Source organism: Sciurus carolinensis, chromosome 5 (genome assembly GCF_902686445.1).
Source record: "Sciurus carolinensis chromosome 5, mSciCar1.2, whole genome shotgun sequence".
Lineage (NCBI taxonomy): Eukaryota > Metazoa > Chordata > Mammalia > Rodentia > Sciuridae > Sciurus > Sciurus carolinensis.
The window spans coordinates 152,056,140-152,075,917 of NC_062217.1; the positions used below are offsets into that span (position 1 = coordinate 152,056,140).

General features: G+C 53.1%; 1 protein-coding gene across 2 annotated transcripts in view; it reads right to left on the minus strand.

The window, feature by feature from the left end:
* Sh3pxd2a (SH3 and PX domains 2A) overlaps positions 1–18,474 on the minus strand; it is a 225,410-nt gene extending 206,936 nt beyond the window's left edge. Inside the window, exon 1 of one of the 2 annotated variants that reach the window (XM_047552631.1) lies at positions 17,938–18,474. In XM_047552631.1, the coding sequence (XP_047408587.1) occupies positions 17,938–18,009 (72 nt within the window). In that variant the 5' untranslated portion in view covers positions 18,010–18,474. The remainder of the gene's footprint in view (positions 1–17,937) is intronic. The other variant, XM_047552629.1, reaches the window with a different exon arrangement.
* Between the last annotated feature and the right edge of the window lie 1,304 nt (positions 18,475–19,778).

Consider the following 19,778-nt stretch of genomic DNA (forward strand, 5'->3'; position numbering starts at 1 on the left):
TGGAAATGATCCAAATTAATAAAGGGATAGTTTTTTTTTAGGTTATATTCCATGCTATGTGCTCAGGGACAGCCTCAAAAGCGAGATGATCCTCCCCATATGCTGAAGCTAGGTCTGCTGGGATTTGGTTACTTGCCGCCTGATGCTGCCTCACGGCTGCGCCAGTTTTGCACTGGCCCAGCTCTAACGAGAGGAAAAACACACACAGCTCAACTCCACAAGCGGAGAACTCCAAAGTCCTTGGCGACTTCCCCATCAGCTGCCCCAAGAGAGACATCCCATGACCCCGTGTCTCCGGGGAAGATCGCCTGACTAGGATGGCAGCAACTTTCACCAGAACTTGGAAGGGGGCTGGGGAGTTCATCAATATTAAAAACAAATAAAGATGCTTTTCTGTCTCTCTCCCCACCCCCTCCCGGAAAGAAAGTCCCTGGGGGACAGATCAGTAAAGGCTTTGTGTATTTCCACCCCTCCCCCAGGCTCCGACCAGGCCAGAGGAAGCACTGGGAATAAAGCACAGGCCAGATCAAGGCTTCCTGAAAGACCCAGCCTTAGCCAGCTTCAAGGTCCTGGGGTGGGGGAAATCCATGCACTATATGATTATGGAGGGACCACTGGTCCACCCTGCCAGAGCCATGATGAGGGTGTGTGCCCAAAGAACCCATCTAGCTCACGCTACAAGCCACAGAAAGGGCTGTGCTACATAAACACGACATGCTAGTGAAAAAAGCCAATCACAGAGACCACATAGTGTGGATGACTTCCTTTACATGCATGCAATGTCCAGGACAGGCCACTCCAGAGACAGAGAGTGGCTGCCAGGGACTGGGGACTAGTGAGGGAGGAGTGGAGGTGACGGCTAAAGGACACAGGATAGGGGGTATAATGAAAATATTCTAAAGTTGATCATTACAGTAGCGGATGCACAACTCTACTCTGGATACTAAAAACCTTTGGACTGGGTACTTCACATGGGTCAATTGTGCAGTATGGGAATCGTGTCCCAGTAAAGCTGTTCCCAAAGGTGAAGGCTAGCAGCTGTCAACACTGGGGCAGCTCAGTGAGGGTGCCAGTGTCCACTCTTTCCAGTGTTTTCACCAAGAAACATATTGCTTCTACGCAGACGCCAACTCAACGAGTTTGTGCTACTTTGTTAGCCCCATTTTACAGAGGGCAAACTGAGACGCCAGGAGATTAGGTAATGTGCCCCAAGTCTCACTGCTGGTGGAGACTCTTGCTCCAGAAGCCCTGCCTCTTGGAAGGACAGCACGATATCACCACATCCTAATCCAAGCCAGTATCAGACAAGCCAACACCAGGTCCGTACTGTATGGAGTGAGCACTTACATTAATAGTACCTGGGACCTTATTAGAGGATGACTTTTGGAAATTCATGCTGCCTGAGTCCTGTTTTCCAAAGCTGGCCTTTGCTAATGTCAAGGTCACCACTGTCCCTCCACAGGCGGGGTAGAGGTGTCCCTTTAAGGTTCTTGGGGACGCTGGCAGGAACTGTCTGCTTCCATGGAGTTGTTTGGAGTCACCCAGCTGGCTGGGTACCAGGGGGTCCTCTCTCAGCAGCTCTGGGAACCAGAGTACCTGAGCCTCAGGCCAGGAGCAAATCCCAAGATGTCCCTCTGCTCTGACATGAGCTCTCCTGGACCAGAGCAGCCACTGTCTGGTCTGACAAGAACTCATGCTGATGAGCCATCCCACCCTCTCCACGCCTTCCAGGAATCCAGACTCAGGAGGTTTCTTTCTCTGCCCGTGCCCTTATTCGAGGCTAGATCACTTAGCAGATGACACTGACAGATCTTTGCCATCCAGCCCTGTCCCTGGATGTGGAACTGCCACACACCGGCCAGCAGGAGGGAAGCAGACATCTGCTCTCAGGGCCCAAAAACATAAAGTTCCTTACCAACTAGAATCTTCTATAGAATCCTCTCCTGGAGACCCAGGAGGTAAACTCAAGGACTTCCCAAGCTTCCCTTCCCTCTCCCCCTCCCCCTCCCCAGCGCTTCCCTTGCTTTTCCACAGTCTGCATATCTGCCCATTCCCAGGTCATATCTTTCCTGTGGTTTGGCTAGAAATCGGCATGAGTGCTCTGGATGGAGAGGGAACCCTTTCTGCAGGGTGGCAACGTGGCAGACTCTCATCCACAGGCCCACCCTCCACAGGGTGAGGATCAGGACAGGGCAGGAGTGAGGGATGGTCCAATCCCTGTCCTGCCACCTATGAGCTGTATCACCTTAAGTTTCTGACTGAACCTCTCTGATCCTGCTTCCAGATCCATACAAGGGGAGCGTCATGAGGTCTAAGTAAACCTGCCTAGCACAGAAGAGGAAGATCAAGGGCAGTTATATGCACACACGTGAGGCTCCATGAGATCCTTTTATATACCATCTGGTATCCTTGAACCCTCTAGCCTGACTGTAAGGATGGCCTCAGAACAGGTCTGGCAGACCTTGACCCAACAGCATTTATTACACACACACACACACACACACACACACACACGCGCGCGCGCGCGCACACACACACTTTTCTTTATTTTCTTAAAGATGTTTTCACTACCTTAAGGACACCCAGTTTCTTCACAACTTCAAACATTGTCACAAGAAGTTTTAATGTTTACAATGTCTAACTCCCTGCCAACTAGTCAGATTTTATGGACGGAGATTTTACGACTAACACACACAGTGTCTTCTCATCTATGTCTCTGTGCCCCTGAGCACGCAGGCCAGCAGTCCCGAGCTCCAGGCCCTGATTAACGCTGCTCCTCCCAGCCTGACCTGTGATGGATGAAGACATGAGATTTCTAGTGTGTCCCTGAGTCCCTTGCTCATTTCTTTCTTTCTGGGGCAAGTCTACATAAGGTCAGATTCCACGTTCCCAGGCCCAGCCTCTGTCCGTCATGCCTGTATTGACTAAGCCTCCTCTCCCATGAGCCCCTAGGAGCCGCCGTGTTTATCAAGTATCCTCCACCCGTACACTGACTCATTACAACAACTGCCCTTCTATTACAACAAAAAGACCAGCATCAAAAAAGGTTTTCTTCTTGTGTATGAACCTCCAGAAGGACAGCATGGCCTGGGGCCCGGGGGTCACAGCAGCTTCATCCTCTCTCCATCACTTGCTAGCTAAAAGTTGCTCCTACCAGGTTCTTCCTGAAGCAGACCTGCAGGCAGCGCTGGGTGCAGGCTGCTAACTCCCATCCTGTGCTGCTTGTGGGCGGCCCCCAACTCACCCGACCTCCCCCGGCCTCTCTCAGGTTCCCCTGCTTGAGCAGAGCAAGCTTCATTTGTGCCAGAAAACTGGAAAGGGCTCTTAAACAGAGAGGTGAGGAAGGGAGAGGAGGGGTCAAAAGCTGGAGGATGGGGACCGTAGGGTGCTGGACGCCACTGCAGGTAGACTCAGGGGACCCCGGGGCATAAGGGGAAGGGTATCAACAGAGCCCACGGGCTCCTCCAGAAGCCACGGGCCTTCTCAGAACCCTTCCTCACCCATGAGACAGGCAGGAGACCTGTTTTGCTTCCTGGCAGGGTTCCCTGGAGGAAGCATGGATCATGTGAGCAAACTGGGGCGCTGTGGGCACCAGCAGACGCCATCGCCTTCTGGACCTGTGGACCTGCAGCCGTGGACACCAGGGGCTGCTCCCAGCAGAAACGTACAGAGGACGGTGATTCTAGGCTGCAGCCCACTGACCATCCTCCGGCTCCCCTTGCCAAGCCCTGTGGCTGTCTGGTCACATGGAGGGAAGAGCCCACTGGCTGCTTCATGCTGTCCCTGACTCCCACAGCAACCCCCCAGGAGGCAGGGACGTGGCCAGGGCCAGCTGAGGAAACAGCTGGGAGGGTTAAGTGACTGGCTTATGGCACACCAGCTAAGAAACGGCTGGAAAGCCTTCACTCGCCTGCTGGTGTGACCTTCCTACGGCCTCTCTCTAGAAGATGCCGCAGGCTCCATCCAAGATGCCTGTGCCACAGGCACCACACAGCGCTCTCAAAGTTCTGGAAAGCAGACTCCCCTGCTGTGTGAGCTCCACTAACAGCATGAGCCGGGCACCAGCCTCGAAGTGCTCTCCTCTCCTCAGCCAGGTAATGCTCCCCACGATGGCATCCCCATTTTACAGAAGAGGGGAATGAAGTACTGAGTGGGTGAGTCACTTGCTCAAGGTCACACAGCAAGAAAAGGTAGAGGTGACATGTGAACTCAGGCAGTCTGGGTCCAAAGCCCCGGCTCTGGTCTGCGGATGCCTTCCTCTCTGGGGCACAGCCACATTCTCTTCACCTTCCGTGAGTAGGCCACATGGCCAAATGGTGGACCGGGACCGCCATTGCCTTCTCTCGTTGAACAAGAACTGACAAAGGTCACAGAGGCAAAATAGCATGCCCTGACACCTGTCTTCAAGGACCAGGTTCCGGGAAGAGTGCAAATCCTCGGTCCTGAGTGAGGGCCTCCTTACCAGGGAACCGGCGTGCCCACAGTGGCACCAGGCACCAGGACCCAACACAACTGGAGCCAAATGCCATTTTGTTTTTCCTTTTGAGAACGATGACTTTTCCATTTGGATGCTCTAAGGGGGGGGAGAGGTGTCCCAGCACAAGCTTTCCAAAAGAGAGGGCAAACTCAAGGGAAGGCCAAAGAGAGCAGGAACTTCCCATAGGACGGAGCTGGGGGAAGCCTGGTGCGCTGGCTCCTGGCTGAGACCCTCCGGAAGAACACCCCACCCTGACCTTCCACAGATAACTGCTGGGCACTGCGGGGCAGTCGCTCACGGCTGAAGACCTCAGGCATGCCCACCATCTTCCCACTCCTTACAGTCTACCAGCAGAACCACGGAGAAGAGAGCCCAGCCTCCTTTCCCGTGCCTCCACCCTACCTCTTAAGCACTTCCCACCACCTCTCACCCCTTAGGTGGAATTTCTGACCACAGGGCCAAAACAAGGCCAAGCAAAAGAGTGGAGTAGCCCAGGTCCAAGGCCAGGTTAGCAGACAGTAATCCTGCAGGCTCTTAGCTACGCACAGGCAAGGTTGGTTCTTTGGGATGGCAAAACAGCAAGCCCAGCCACCTGTCTTAAAGGAACAGACTCCTGGGAAGAGTACGCAGAGTCCTACCCCTGGGCTCTGACGCAGGCCTGGCATGTTTTGAGTGTTTTATACACATTAGCCCATTTAATCCTGATTATCCCATTCTGCAGATGAGGAAACTGAGGTGCACAGAACTTCCACTTCTCTGAAGGCCCCTCAGCTTCTGAGTGGCAGAGTTGGATCTCAAGTCAGGTGTTCTGCCCTCAACGACTGCCTGGCTGCCTTGAGGGCACTGTGCTTAGTTCTCACAACACCCTGCAATAGAGTTGCATGAGCTGCTTTTTCAGAGAAGAAAACGGGATTGAAGCTGAGCTACCTGCCCAAGGCCACCAGCTAGGTAAGAGGCAGAACCAGGAGCCCAGCTGAGTTCAGCAGTACCACTCACACTGGCTTCACTCTGGGACAGGAGGGGACAGTGCCAGGAGGGAGGCAACAGGCCGGGGAGAGGGCAAATCAGGGCACACCAGCTGGCCCACAAGGCAGGCTCCACAGCACAGAGCCAATGGGTCCCAAGGCCTGGTGCCACGGAACCCAAAAGAGGAAGGGCCAATAAGAGCCTGGGGCCAGCAGACAAGGAGCCAAGGACAGCTGCTGTTTATTTTGGGGCCGGGTAAGAAGGGAAGGACTGGGTAGGACTCACCTCTGTCCAACAATGGGCTGAGCAGGGCAGGGTGGGGAGGCCACAGACTCCTGCTAATCAATGCCCAGCCACCTGCTGGGCTCTGCTGAGACCTGAATGGTCTAGGTGTCAAAAACTATCTTGCCAGACACCCTAATCTGGCCTTCACCAACAAACACAGTGTCCTCACCCAGCCCCTCCCCAGGCCCCTTGCTGGACTTGCAAATGGCCCAGGGAGACAACTTCCCAGAGCAAACCCACCCCTGCAGTGTCGGGTTCCAGGAGCAAATGGTTTTTCCTGTCTGGGGAAGAGAGACTGCGTCTGTGGGCCTCCCACGGCTTTTGTTCCCTCACTCTGACACTGGTTAACTCCTCTCTTCCGAGTGCAGGACACCTAATGATGGGGGTCGCAGGCAAGGCCTACGGGGGCCCACCTGGACTGCAGCAATCTGGCTGGTTGGATTCCCTGGGAGGCCAAGAGCAAGTTTTCCAAAGGACTTTGGAGTCCGCCTGCCTGGCTCTGAGCCCCAGCTCGGCCTCTTCTTGGCTGGTGACCATTGGTAAATTAATCTCTATGCCCTTGTTTTCTCATCAGCAAAGCCAGGAGCACCCTGGTGCTTCTCTCATAGGGTTCTTCTGAAGAACATGCCTGTCACATCAATAGCGCTGCCACTGTTCTGATGACTCGGCCTTGGGGTTTCCTTCTCACTGTGGACACTGCAAGACTGTGTTCCTGGATCAGTTCGCATGGCATTTAGGAGCTGAAGACCCTGGGTATCGACTCCGAGGAAGAGAAGAGTCTTGGTGGCCTGACCTGAGACTCCTGGCACCATTTACATTACGTTGATAGAAACATGTGATCTGAGTTTCCACAGCTGTAAGTTAGAAGCTGTGGTGAAAATAGGAGCAGGGTGGGAGGAAGGGGCCTTAATAGAATGGGGCCTCGGCCCCAGGTGTATCACACCAATCGAGGACTACCTGGCGCAGAGGCTCCGCCAGCCTGCGAAGGGCGTGGAAGACGCAAGACGCCGCCCTGACAAGCCTCCTCACCTCCAGCTCCTGGCTGCCAGCACAGCGCCTCACACATGGTGGGTACAAGACTGCTTTGCCACCAAAACTCCCTGTGCGTGCACACTGTCTGGGACCCTGGAGTTCCTGTCCCTACCACTGCTGACCATGACCGCATCTCCCCATAGGGTCCCTCCTAGGGGGTCAGGCTCAAACCCCAAAAAGTCCCCAAGTAACTTCTCTACGGCTAGTTTCCATCCTCAGCAAGTCACTAGAAGGCCCCATCCCTGAGCAGAGCATGCTGCCCAAGGCTGGGAGGGGATACGAGGCTCAAGTTGAACCCCTTTCCCTGTGTGCCCCCACTGCCTGCTGCTCTTCCCTCACTCGGTCCACTGTGGCTTCCTTGTCTTTCCTAGAAAGGCCAGAAGTGACTCTACCACAGGGCCTTAGCACTTACTGTTCCCTCCCTCCTCGATTGCTTTCCCCAAATAGCTCAAGCCTCACTTTCTTGCCTCCCTCAAGTCTTATTCAAAGTCACCCACAGAGTGGGGCTGTCCTTGAACACCTTCTATAAAATAGCATAGCATCTCCACATTGCCAGCCCTCCCTGTATCCCTCCCCCTCCCTTGGTGCTCTCCACAGTACGTGTCCCCATCTAACACACAACGTTCCACTCATTTTGTTTGCCTGTATATTATTCCCCTTCTCCCATCAGGATGTAAACTCCGAAAGGGCAGGGTTTTCATCCATGCTGCTGTGTTCTCAGTGCCTGGGAACATTGAGTAGGGATGAATGAATGAATGAATGAATATGAGTAAGTAACAGCTTGCCAAAAGCTGAGCAACTCAAGGCCGTTCTTGGTGTTAAATGAGAAGTAAAACAATAATCATTTTTAAAATGCACAGACAGGAAATATTTTAGGATGAGAGGTCAGGCAAGCATCCAGAAGGTGGAAGAAATGGAGTAAAATCATGGATGATAATGAAAGTAATAACCACAGCTGCCATTTATTGAACAGTTATTAAATGCCAAGCACTACACAGAGTCACAACCATATGAGGTAGGTATTAATATTCCCATTTTACAGATTAGGAAACAGATCCATGGAGGTAAAGAATTTTGACCAAGTGAAACAAGTGAGAGGCAGGGCTGAGATTCATAACCAGCGTCAGAGCCTGGGCCAATGGGCAGAGGCCCTCACAGCCCTGTACCTTATCCTCCTGCCCTCAACTTACAACTACTAGAACCCAATCTCTCCCAATCTCGCCCCAGAGGTGTATTCTAGTTTCCAGAGCCTGGTGTTCGCTTGAGGCTGAAAGTGCATCAGCTGCAAGTGCCAAATTAAACTGCCCCCTGCTCCCAACCACAGAGCTGTGTTATCCACCACCCACAGGGAGAGGACACAGAGCCCCTGCAGCTGGCCCTCTGAAGGTCCAGGCCCTTGAAAGTGGCCCTGGACAAGACTTGAAGGAGAAGAAAAATTTGAACCCAAAATAGAGGCCAGACCTCAACCTGGGCTTATTCTCAGTAGCAAGTTGTTACCGTATCTCAACCAGCAGCTGCAGGCCCAGAGGACAGGGGCTCAGAGGAGGTCAGAGCAAGCAGGTGACCTGGGGTTTAATCCAGATCCTGCATGCTTTATCTGGGACCCATGTGATCAGTTCCCTAAGCCCCTGGCCTCCAGGGAACTGTCAGGAAAGGCATCTGGACAGCCCTGGGAAACCCACTGCACCGCACTCCCCTTTCCCTTTCTTCTGAGCCCAAGGCAGCACTAGTGCTCCAGTCCCCCACCTCCAGAGGCACAAAGCAGGCTGAGGACACCCTTGTGAGCGTGGAACAGCCCAAGAGCCCAAAGTCTGAGGCAGAGGAGGAAGGGTGAGAAAGGCAGCTAGCTGTGACACATGCCGATGTCTCCAGCCTGGGCGGGGAGAAAGCAAGGACTCCCACCCTGCAACCCAACTTCCCAGGGGCAAGCCATCAAACCTCTGGGGAACCCAGTAGAAACAGCTCAGGTGTTGCTGCGGAGATCTGGGTTCAAACCCTGGCTCCTGCCATTTACCACCAGTAAATGCCAAGTGCAAAATGTGGTGCCTCTCTGAGTTCATTTCCTCATCTATAAGACACCGATGACCACCAGGGTCTGCCCTGGGTCAAATGAGACAACCTCGCCCAGTGCCTGCACCTAGAAGGGGCTCCGATGACTCAAATCCCCACCTCCCCACCATGGGGACCGCCTTGTGCAGTTCAGAAATCACAGGGAAAATGAGACTGCTCTTCTCAAGTTTCCCACGAGCAATGACTACATAACGAAATCCGCTTGAAATCAAAGCTCAGACATCGTTCTAGGACAGACCTTAACTTGGCGAGAGAAGGAGCAGTTTGCCAACCCCCTGGGGCGTAGGCCAGCAGAAATCCCTGGCGGCCACCTCCAGGAACCTGGTCCTCATCAACAAGTACTTATGTCCCTCCTGGGTGCCAGGCACTGTGCTGAGAGCTCAATGAATCCCTTCCGGCCCCGAAGGCAGAATGCAGGAGTTTCCCTCTGAGACTCTTCCAGCCAGCACATGCCAGGCAGCTAGGCCTCCTCCTCTGTTGTCACAAAGAGAAATTCTCCCACACAGGCAAGTCCCTTAAAATAGCATTTTGGGTCTGGGCCATCAGGAAACAGAAGAAGGCTGGATCAGAATCGGGCCTACCATGAAAGTTTATAAAGCAGCCACTTCAAATGACAGGAACAGTCCCCATACACTCAGGGTGGGCAAAAGTGGCAAGGCAGGATTCCCAAAGGGAAAGGGGAGCACCATTCCGTAGAACAGGATGTTGGGTGGCAGAGTCCCATGAGACCCCCGGGGCAGCCCTGGAGTGTGTGAGGCACAGTGACAGCCGGAGACACACAGCTGGGGGAGGGGCAAGCACTCCCAAACATTCATTCACTTGACTGACAAGCAACCTTGTCTCCCTGAATTGCAGGCTCCGAGTCAAATGGGGTTAAAAACGCAGCCCCTCCAGGTCTGTGTTGGGGCCAGAGATTATAAATGAGAGGGCTGGCAGGGCCTGGCACAAACGTGTGGTGGGGGCATGATGCAGATGGTGAGGTAAAACAGGTCAAGTTCTCCTTCGACTATTACCAAGTGGTAGTGTTCCGTGAGAAAAGAAAATGCAGGAGCTCTCTCCCTACCAGGCACCACTCAGTGATGGCCGCAAGAGCGAACCAGCCCACAGCTTCTTGAGCCCATGCCCCACCTGGTGCATCCAGCAGGCTCACCAACAGCACTGGGCAGCAACCCCAACCCTTGTTCCTTGGAATTGTGGTCAGATCTGGTAAGAGCGATCAAGAGTCCCCAGGACTGAAGTTCGCACTCCCAGGATCCCATAGACAGATTAGATGGCCCCTGACACTGGTCCCTACTGCATAATTTATGCTGTGTTAACAGTCTCAGAGGAAGGGATTCTGCCCCATTCCACTTGGGCCTCCGCCCAGGCTGGGGAGGGTGGCTTCCTCACCAGCAAGAGGGAAATGACAGCAAAGGGTCAGAGACAGCCTCAGGGTGGCAGGCAGAAAGCACAGCTGTTTCCTCTTTGTTAACTCAGCCGCCTGGGTGTTGCTTCCTCCCCTCAGGTAAGGAGGAGAGATGGGTGTATCTCTTCCCATTCCCCAAAATGACAGGTTTGGAAAGAAGCAAAGTGTCCTTCCCAGAGGCGGTATTCTAGAAAGGTCTTCACTGAGAGTCTGAGGTGTCTACGGGTCAGCCTGGCTACACCTTCTCAGGAAAAGGCTGGGCAGGTGAGCCTTGCTGAGATTTCCTGGGAGTCCGGAAGAGCTCTTTTCCTAAAGCATCCTCTACCCCATGGGATTAAGAAACTAGCCTGGGGGCTCAGGGAGTCCCCCACAGTGATTTTCTCTGAGCTCAGTACTTTGCAAGCAGTCTTCAGGGCTCCTGCAAGGCAGGCTGGAGAGGAAGCAGTCATGCCCTTTGCTAGATGGGCAAATGGGCTTCTAGAAAGCGGAAAGTGAGGTGCGGAAGACCTCATGGCCGGAGAAACCAACCGGCGAGGCTTCAGGTTAAACTCCTCGGGGGCCCAGTTTCCCCAGGTTCATACCACGTCATTAAGGGAATTCAGGGTCTCTGGGGACATGGTAGGTTTTGGAGCCCACAGCTTCTTCACAGTGCAACTCGTGGGCTGCTCGGGGACTAGCTATTCACTTGGGCTCCTGAGCCGGGATGTCCTCCCCTGTATGATGTGGATGTCAGCGGGCACTCGGTGCTGTAGGGGCTGTTTTGAGAATATCCACAGACAACTCTTAGCCCGTTAGAAACCATTTCAGGACATTAACTGTTATTTTTCTTCTGACATTTCCCCTAAAGAACAGACTTGCTAGAATATCTAGGAGTGGTGGGGGTCAAATAAAGAGGTAGTTGGAAGCATTGTATTTAAAATATTTAAAATGAGTTCAGAAAGCTCTTGAAGTTGAGGCAATCTTAGCATGAATGTTTCCAAGGACACCTAGCCCCCAGGCCTCTAAGGATAGACTCCACCTCTCTCTTGCCAGTAGACACAGTGGATGGAAATTACTCCCTGTGAACTACCACTGCCTCAGGCCAGCCAGCAAGGGCCCTGTGCTGTCCAGACCCACAGCAGAACACCTCACTCCCAGCTGCTCCCCTTTCTCCTCCTCCACAGCCCACCCTCCCCAAGAGCCCGGTGTAATCAACTTTTATGGGGCAGCCTGACCCCTAGAAATAAGAGCTATAAACAGGAGGGACTGGGATCTGGCCAAGTCAAGAGTACCCAAAGCAGAACTAGAAAAGGCTCCAGTCCTCACCTAGCCCTGTTCCAGCCACGGCAGCAAGAGCAACCCTAGAGTCCGTCTGGAGCCCACCCAAGGACCTGGTACCAACAAGCCATTGCCACTGCACCCCAGTCCTGGGGAGAAAACAGAAGTTCCCATAGGTCTACTCAATAGACTGAACTCTCAGTCGCCATTCTAGGCCCTCAGGATCTGGCCCTGACCTTTCTCCTCATCCTTCTCCCCCACATTCATCTTAGATTCTGCCTGGATTTTCCTTACCCATCCCACCTCAGCATTTTCCCTTTTCCTTTTTTGGGGAATCCCTTTTCCTGATTTTCCCATCTCAATCCTACTCTTGAGAGTAGGATTACTCCCATCATGAAGCCTGTCTTCAATCGGTCTTCCTTCCCTGAAAACTCCAGTTCACCAGGAGCACTCTGTCCTCTGAGCAGCTTAGGGACTTAATTCATGTGGCAAATGTTCAGGCTGCACTTTGGATGCGCCAGGTGCCATTCTAAGCTCCTCACACGGAGCAACTTATGCCTGTGAACTAGGTCCTATCTCCCACGTATTTTACAGATAAGAAAACTGAGACAGTAAGTGGAGGAGACAGAATTCCAGCCAGGGATACCACAGGCAGTGTTCAAGGTTAACACAGCACCCGTGAGGCACCTCTTGTGCCCTCAGGATGTGCTGGCTAGGATACTCACCCTGGTCTCTGATTCCCAAACCTGTGGGCTGGCATTGTCTACCACAGAGTCAAGTTCACATAAAATGCCCTCTAATGGCATCTTCCTCGGTGCCTGGCACCCTGGGGGACTCATGTTAGTTCTTCCTCCTGACTGGGCTCTGGTCAGTTCGGTGCCTGCCTCAGGGGCTCAGTCCCCACTGCTGATGTGGTGATTTGCCTGGAGGTCACCTGGGCCAGGCTCACATCCCATTCACCTGCCTGCCTGCAACGGCTTCCCCTGCAGGCAGCACGGAAGCAACTCCGGGAATTGGCCTGTTGTACCACTGACCACCCTACTGGGAGCGTCCATTATTTTTGGCAGTTGTCATGGCAGAGAACACCTCTGGCCCTAGCTCAGGACTTATTTCCAAAGCCAGAATCTCCACCTCATTTCCCACACACACGCCCCTTGTCCTTCCTGTCTGTTGGGTCTTGGTCCCAATCCATTATCCCTTTCCTGGATTCTCAGAACTCAAGAGGAGTAAGTGTGACTACTGTATGTATAACTATTATTTGTTTTATTTTGTTTAATTAGGAGGCAAAAGAGAACAGAGTTGCCTGTTGGACTTTTTCTGGCCAAGAAATAGTCTGGTCAGTGACTCAAGCTGAGGAAATTAGAAGGTAATTTCCAGGGAACTGCTGTGCAAACCCATGTCAGAAGTCCCCCCAACGCTCCCTAATTTGGCCTCCACTGCCCATTAACTCAGCTGGCCCCGGAATATCTCTTTGGAAAATGTAGCAGCTGGTGCTTATATTTCTGGAGCTGGAAAAAGTCTCCTCTGACATCAAAAAGGGTTATTTTTCCCTTCCCTTTCCCTCTGCCTGCCACCACACACGGTGATCCCAACCCCAATTTGCCCCCCAGAAAACCCTCACTCAGCTCTGAACAAGGCCAGGATAAACGGCTGGCTGTGCTCCCTGTTCCAACCGTCTTGAAGGATGTGGTTGGTTGTTCCATGAGCAAGGAGCCTCGTCAGCCCTGTGAATCACCCCTCAATCACTTCCCTCTCCAGAGAAGAAACAATTCCCGTTCCTGTGTGTGTGCATGTGTGAGAGACAGAGAGAGAGACACACACACACACAGAGATGGGGAGCAGGCAAGAGTGCTCACCCCTGTGTTGCACTGGCCTTGCCCTTACCTGGAGCACCCTCCTCCTTTCTCCTAGCCCATGTTCCTTCCCTTCTCAGCTTATCAGGAAGCCATCAGTAGGTTCCAAGCTCAGCTCAGGAACCCCTCCGGGTCTGAGCAGCTGTCCCGTGTTTATCTGTTTCTCGAGTACTGGGTGTTTTCCATGGGGCAAGTAGCCCAATTTCACATCAGACTACGAACAGCTGGGCCTTCCTTTCTGCCCAGTCTTGCCTTTGCTCTCAGCTTCACCTAGAAGGCCCCAGATATACTTCAGTGCTTTGGTGATGAGGAACACCAGATGAATACCAATGTGGAGTGAGCGTCCATGATGGAGGCCAGGTTCTGGGCAGAAGCTTTCCCCCAATTTATGTCAGGATAACTTCCCCAAAGCCCTTTAAGGTTACAGGTGAGGAAACAGAGCCCCAGAGTGACTGGTTCAAGGTTGCACAGCTAGGAAGAGGCAGAGGCAGGATTTCAACCCCAATCAGCCCATCAACGCCATTCCTCCATAATGGAACTGGCCCTGGAGAAGCCCTTCCAGACTGCAGCTGCACATCCTCATTCCTTGTGGGCTGGAGCCACAGACTAAGGGCTTAGAAAACAAAAATGAAGAGCAGAGAAATGAATGAGTTTGGGGCCAATTCCTAAAAATGTAGCTCCCAGGACCAAAACCAAAATCTGTGATGATCTAAACACAGGGAGAATGTATTATCTCCACAGAGTCCACCCTTCATTCCTCACTCTGCACATCACTGAGGACAGAAACCATCCTGGATTTGCTCTACTCCTCCTGACCCCCAGGGACGTCCCCTCATTGCCCATCCAACTCACCTCCACACCTCCTGGTGGACGCCCTGCACAGTGAGGCAGCCCTCAGAGACCACCCTACCTTGTACAGGCCTGAGCCTGGCCTCCCGACTTATATTCCAACAGAGGAGAAGAGCCCATCTTAGAATCTCTCCTCCTTTGGAGGTAAACTGATAAGCATTTACCAAGAACTGCCTGGTGCTGAGAGACCCCATGCAATCTGGTTAACCCCTCTTAGCCTGTTAACCCACCTATAAAAAGAAATCAAAGAACGTCCCCCACACAGGAGTACATTGGATGAACTGTAGGAATTCCATGAGAACAGGCATGTCAAGTGTTAGGCATTGTGGATGGCAGCTGTTAACACTGGCTACTACTTCCTACTACTTCCCTAAGGAGTCCTGTGGAAGATCAGAACATACGTGATTGGTATTTGTCTGAAATAAACACTCAGGAAAGAAAATGATGATCCAAATCCAAACAGACATAATATATCATTTGCTTTAGATAAATGAGCTTCTCCTACAGCTCGACATATCTACACGCATGAGAGCACAAGAATTCCGTGAACCTGAACTCAATCCCAATCAGAAAACTTTCAAATGGACTAATTTGCAATTTGCATCCAGCATCAGCAGGACCCTTTTAAGGACAAGTGGTGGCCAGTTTTCCTACAGTCTCCTGTGGGCAGCTCATGAAAGCTAGGAAAGGGGCCCAGCTCCCTGCCAGGAGCCTGACCTAAGCAGCAGCTGCTCACCCTTCCCAGTCCCACCCCAAGCAGGGGCTGGCAGAGAGGAAGGAAGCCAAGGGCTGGCGGCACCATGCAAACTGAAGGAGACTATTGGCCTGACTTGCATAAACAGACCCAAAGCACAGGACCCCAGGCAGCTCTCCCTCCTCATGGAGATGAGCACGCCCCTGGCTGGATGTCCTGAGGGAACCTTTGCATGTGTTCCTGGAGCTTGGGAGCCAGCTGAGCTCCTCCTGTTTGGGCCCCAGGCCTCTCTCATCAGCGAGCTCTGGCTAATGTGCACATCCCATAAAACCTCTCGGCTCTGCAATTTACCAAACCACAGACTCAGCATTCACCATAGGTGGAGGGGAGGCTGGAAGGAGGCATGCTGTTCCAGTGTAGAGATTTCTAGAACACACACAACTTGGGTGCAGCACATTCTGCCAGCTAACCACACTAGAGTACCTTACCCAGAACACTTGAACTTATGTGTCACATCCACTGCCCAAGGACCAAGGGAGGAGAGGATTCCAAGCTTCAGAGTCCACAGCCTCCTCAATTGGCTCTCCAGCCCCTGTTACCCACTCCTTCCTACTATTGGACACCTTATATTATGCCTTATCCCCAAATATGTAGGAATCTCTCCACCACCAGATATTTGTCTTTCTAGTCAACTTCAACCAGACTTACGGTACCACTGATGAACAAAACCCATACCACAGGCAAAAGGCCAGTTAGACTCAGAGGCTGAAACGGCTGTGATACATATCACTCCATCCGGTTCTCAGTTTCCTCATCTGCCAGATGAGTCCTTGATCCCTGCCAGCTCCACAATCCCACAACATACAACACTTTCTCCTTTTATTGTTTTCTAGAACCTCAGTTCGGAAATCTGTATTGCTCAATGACATCACTCCCTGTCCCAAACGCTATGTCATCGCTTCTTACATGGGAAGCGGAGATGTCCCAGGAAATACTTTGTCTATAAACAGGGAGGAAATGATCATTGCAAGAGAACTGGACAGGACTTCTTTTGTGTTTTCCATACAGCACACGTTATTATCAATCTTAAAACCCAAAGACTTTCTTCCTTTTTGCCAGACCATTAATAGCTGCTTTTCAAAAATACTTTCTTAGTCAGAATCTCACCAACAGTCAGTTACCATTTAATGAGTGCTTGTTATGTGCCAGGAACTGGGCTAACTGCTTTACATGGATGATCTCATTTAATTTTCCCAACAGCCCTCTGAAGTGCATACTATTATTATCCTCACTTTTAAAATGAGGAAACTGAGGCCCACGGAGGTTTAAAGAACTTGCCTAAGTTTGTACAATTAGTTAGTGGTCGAGCCAGGCTTCGAATAAGACCTCCTAACTTCAGCAGGCCCCTGGTTCTGCTGGAAACACTCCTGGTTTGTTGCCAACAGGTTTTGCATTTGTAATATTGGACATTGTTGGTCACAGCTAAAAGGCAAGATTTAAAATATCTAAAATCCAGAGCTGGAAAAGCACCTGCATGAGTCTTGGAGCAGAGTGCCATCTGTTGAAAGTAGTGCCAGTCTCAACCAAGGACTAGAAAACAGAACCCTTAAACTTAGCCTGCCAAACTTGAGAAAAGAGGTTAGGAAAAGTGGCTTGATTCTAAATCCTGGTATGTGCAAGTGGGCATCTGTCCTTAGAGCAGGGTGACCACCTGGTGATCAAGCCCTCCAAAAGTTTTCTTGTGGTGCAGTGGAAGAAGCTTGCAGAGGCAGATGACACAAATGGATTGACTCGCTGATCATGTGTCAGGAGATGTCCCCCACAGGCTACTACCTCCCTGCCCGATCACTCTACCCTCCTCCCCAACCTGAGCCCAGCCCCACTTTCTCACTATAAAGAACTCCCTCTTCAGAGCTTCTGGTGATCCAAGAGAAAGAGTAGCCTGCGGCTGACAGTACCACAAACCCCAGTTCCCTTCCAGCAGGGAAATAACAGGCACTTCAGACATCAATGTGCAATCTGGGGCAGCAACCAACAGCCTGTTTTAATTGTTAAAATTAATGCTTTGAGCATTCTAAATGCTCCTTTAAATGCTTAATTTGCAAATAAGATGCAGTCCTGCTGTCCCCATGTCCTCTGTGCTTTGGAAACTGGGTTGTGGGTCTCTTTTCTCTCCAGTACAGGAGCATGGTGCTAAGAGAGGCATCTTCAGACGTCAAAGACACTGTTTACTTCCTAAGGTGTAAAGGATGGGAAGACAGGACTGGCTGAGATGAAAAAGGGACTGTCACGCAGACCCTGGAGCCCGGCCGTCAACCTCAGCCCCTTCTCATTAAGTTTGGGAAAGGAAGGGGGAGGGGCGGTTGGCCGTTCCTTGGAGACCACAGCCAACATTTGCCTTCTCGTGTCTGGAGATGGAGCATCACTTAAGAGGAAATGACCCCGGTTAAGGGTCACGTCCAGAGGAGGGATAAAAGGAAAAGCCACAATTCTCCTCACACCGCGGGACACAATGGCTTTAAGAAGGAAATAAAAGCTCAGCGTTAAGAGTGGAGGGGGCAGGGACGTGGGGCTTCCCTCTGCCCCCAGACCCAGGCCTAGGCAGGCAGAGACAGCAAACGTGGGCTGCAGAGCGCGAGGCGTGGGTCCCCGGCCAAGCTTCTGAAAGCGTCTCCGGCCGAGCGAGCGTGAGCGACCCGAGCCCCCAGGGAGCGCCGGGAAGATGCTCTTTCCCAACGGAGTCGCTCAGCCAGGGGCTGACGAAAGCCCCCCCACCATCCATCAAAGCTCAGGCGGACAGATGACTTCACCGTTGTAACAGACAAGGGCAGCCACTTGCCAATTCCAATGCCAAAAAAAGAAACCGGAGAGAGGGGAGGGGAGAAAGGACAGGAAAGGTTTCCCTGAAGATCACAGCCCTGCAAAGAAACTCCAGAGCCACGGGCTGCCCTGAGGGCACGCAGCTCCGGGACTTACTAGCGAGGGGGAGTTAGGGGACACCCCCGGCCCTAGCCAGTCCCCCGCTAGGGTCTATGGGGACAGTACTCACATAGTGCTTGGAGGGGTTCCTCCGCTTCTCCACGTCCACCACGGTGGCATCTTGCACGCAGTAGGCGAGCATCTTCCCCACAAAGCGAGTGGCGCCCCCCGGCGGCGTCACCTTCTCATCCCGACTCCGGCTCCTGCTGCCCGGGTCCCCGCCGCCACCCGCCACCCCGGCCCGGCGCGCCGATCGCTGCCGGGGCTTCCGGCACCCACAGGCACGGCCCCGGGGCAGGCGACGGTCCCGGAGGGCACGCGGGCTCCCTGCGCCCCGGGAGGCTCCCGGTGGGCCTGCCTCGCGCCCCTTCCCTCCCGCGCCGCCGCTGCAGCCGCCCGGCTCCGGCTCGCCCGCCTGCTCTCTCCGCCGCCCGGTGGGTCCGGCGGGAACTGGCGAGCAGAGGAGGGCCGGGGGTGTGTCCCGCCAGCGAGGGCACGGGGCGGGGGACCAGAGCCTGCTGTCAGCGCGCCGGGGAGGGGCCGGCGGCGCCCCTTCGCGGCGCTCTGGCTCCGGGGGGCTCGGCGCAGGCGGAGGTTGTGGGCGCAGGAGGCGGAGGCAGGGCCCTGCAGGCAGCGCAGGGAAGGGAAGGGAGGGGAGGGGAGAGGGGAAGCGCGCGGGGAGGGGCTCCGGCCGGGGGAGGGGCTCGGAACGACGGGGAGGGGGCTGCAGCCGGCCCGAGTGGCAGGGGCGAGTCGGCGCGCCCCCACCCGAGCCCAGCGCGCAGCCAGCGGCCTGGTGCTGCACTGGGCTAGCCCGCTGGGCACAAAAACTAGGGGTGGCTTTGGAGGGCGGAGGCTTGGGGAAAGTGAACCCAGCGCGCCCCCATCCTGGCTTTCTGTCTCGGAAAGGATTTGTGCCTTCTTGTCGCCACCTTTATGTCCCCCCTACCTCTCCTGTTCCAGATATCTCTTTAATGAAGAGTAGTTTATTACCCGGCTGTTACTGCCCAGGGCCCCAGAAAGAGAAGGGAATGGAAAGGACCTGCATTAAGTCCTTCAACCAGAGCCTCTTTGGATGAAACACCTGCCCCCTCCCCTTTTGGGTCGCAAAGGGTGAATTCTCCCCGGAAATGGGATCGATGGATCCGCTGCATGAGTCCTTCATCGATCTGGGCTTGTGTAACTAACCTGTGACATCATTTACCAAAGACAAGGTTACAGACTACATAACAAGGCTGCCTTAAGCCCAGGGTTCCCCTGGGACCCTCCCCGGGCTAGCTACCAGGGAGGGGAACATACAATGGTGGGAAAATCCACTGGGTCGGGGGCCAGCTCTTCATTAGCTCCAGGCTCTGACTTTCTCACCACCCTCCCTCTGCTCTGGAAAATCAACTTTCCAAGCCACTTGTCCATCTCTGGACTTGGAGCACAATTTTATTTAATTTGATTTAGCTTTTCCCCTGTCTATTTCAACATTTTTTCCCATTCTACTTTCAAACATTTAAAGGGGGAGAGCTTTCACAACTAATTCAATTATTTCACAATCACAATAAAGTTCTGTGACTGTTGACCAATGGAAATATCTGAAATGGGGGCAAGGAGTTTTGTGATCCTATTTTCTTCTATGCACTGTCAGAACCCTTGTACCAATCTAAGACTGCATTCCCACATTTGCCTGGAGCAGAGTACCCCACTATACTCCAGCCATTTTGGGGAAGGGTGCAACCACACCAAATGGTGGCACTTGAGAAGGAAGTATAGAAGAGCCTAGGGGTTCACACTTGATGGACTGAAGACTTCACATCAGACAAGGGCAGCCACTTGCCAATTCCAATGCCAAAAAAAGAAATGCTAGGCATCTTGTCTGAGATGGTAGAAAATGCTTGTGAGTACTGGAGCAAGAATCCTGGG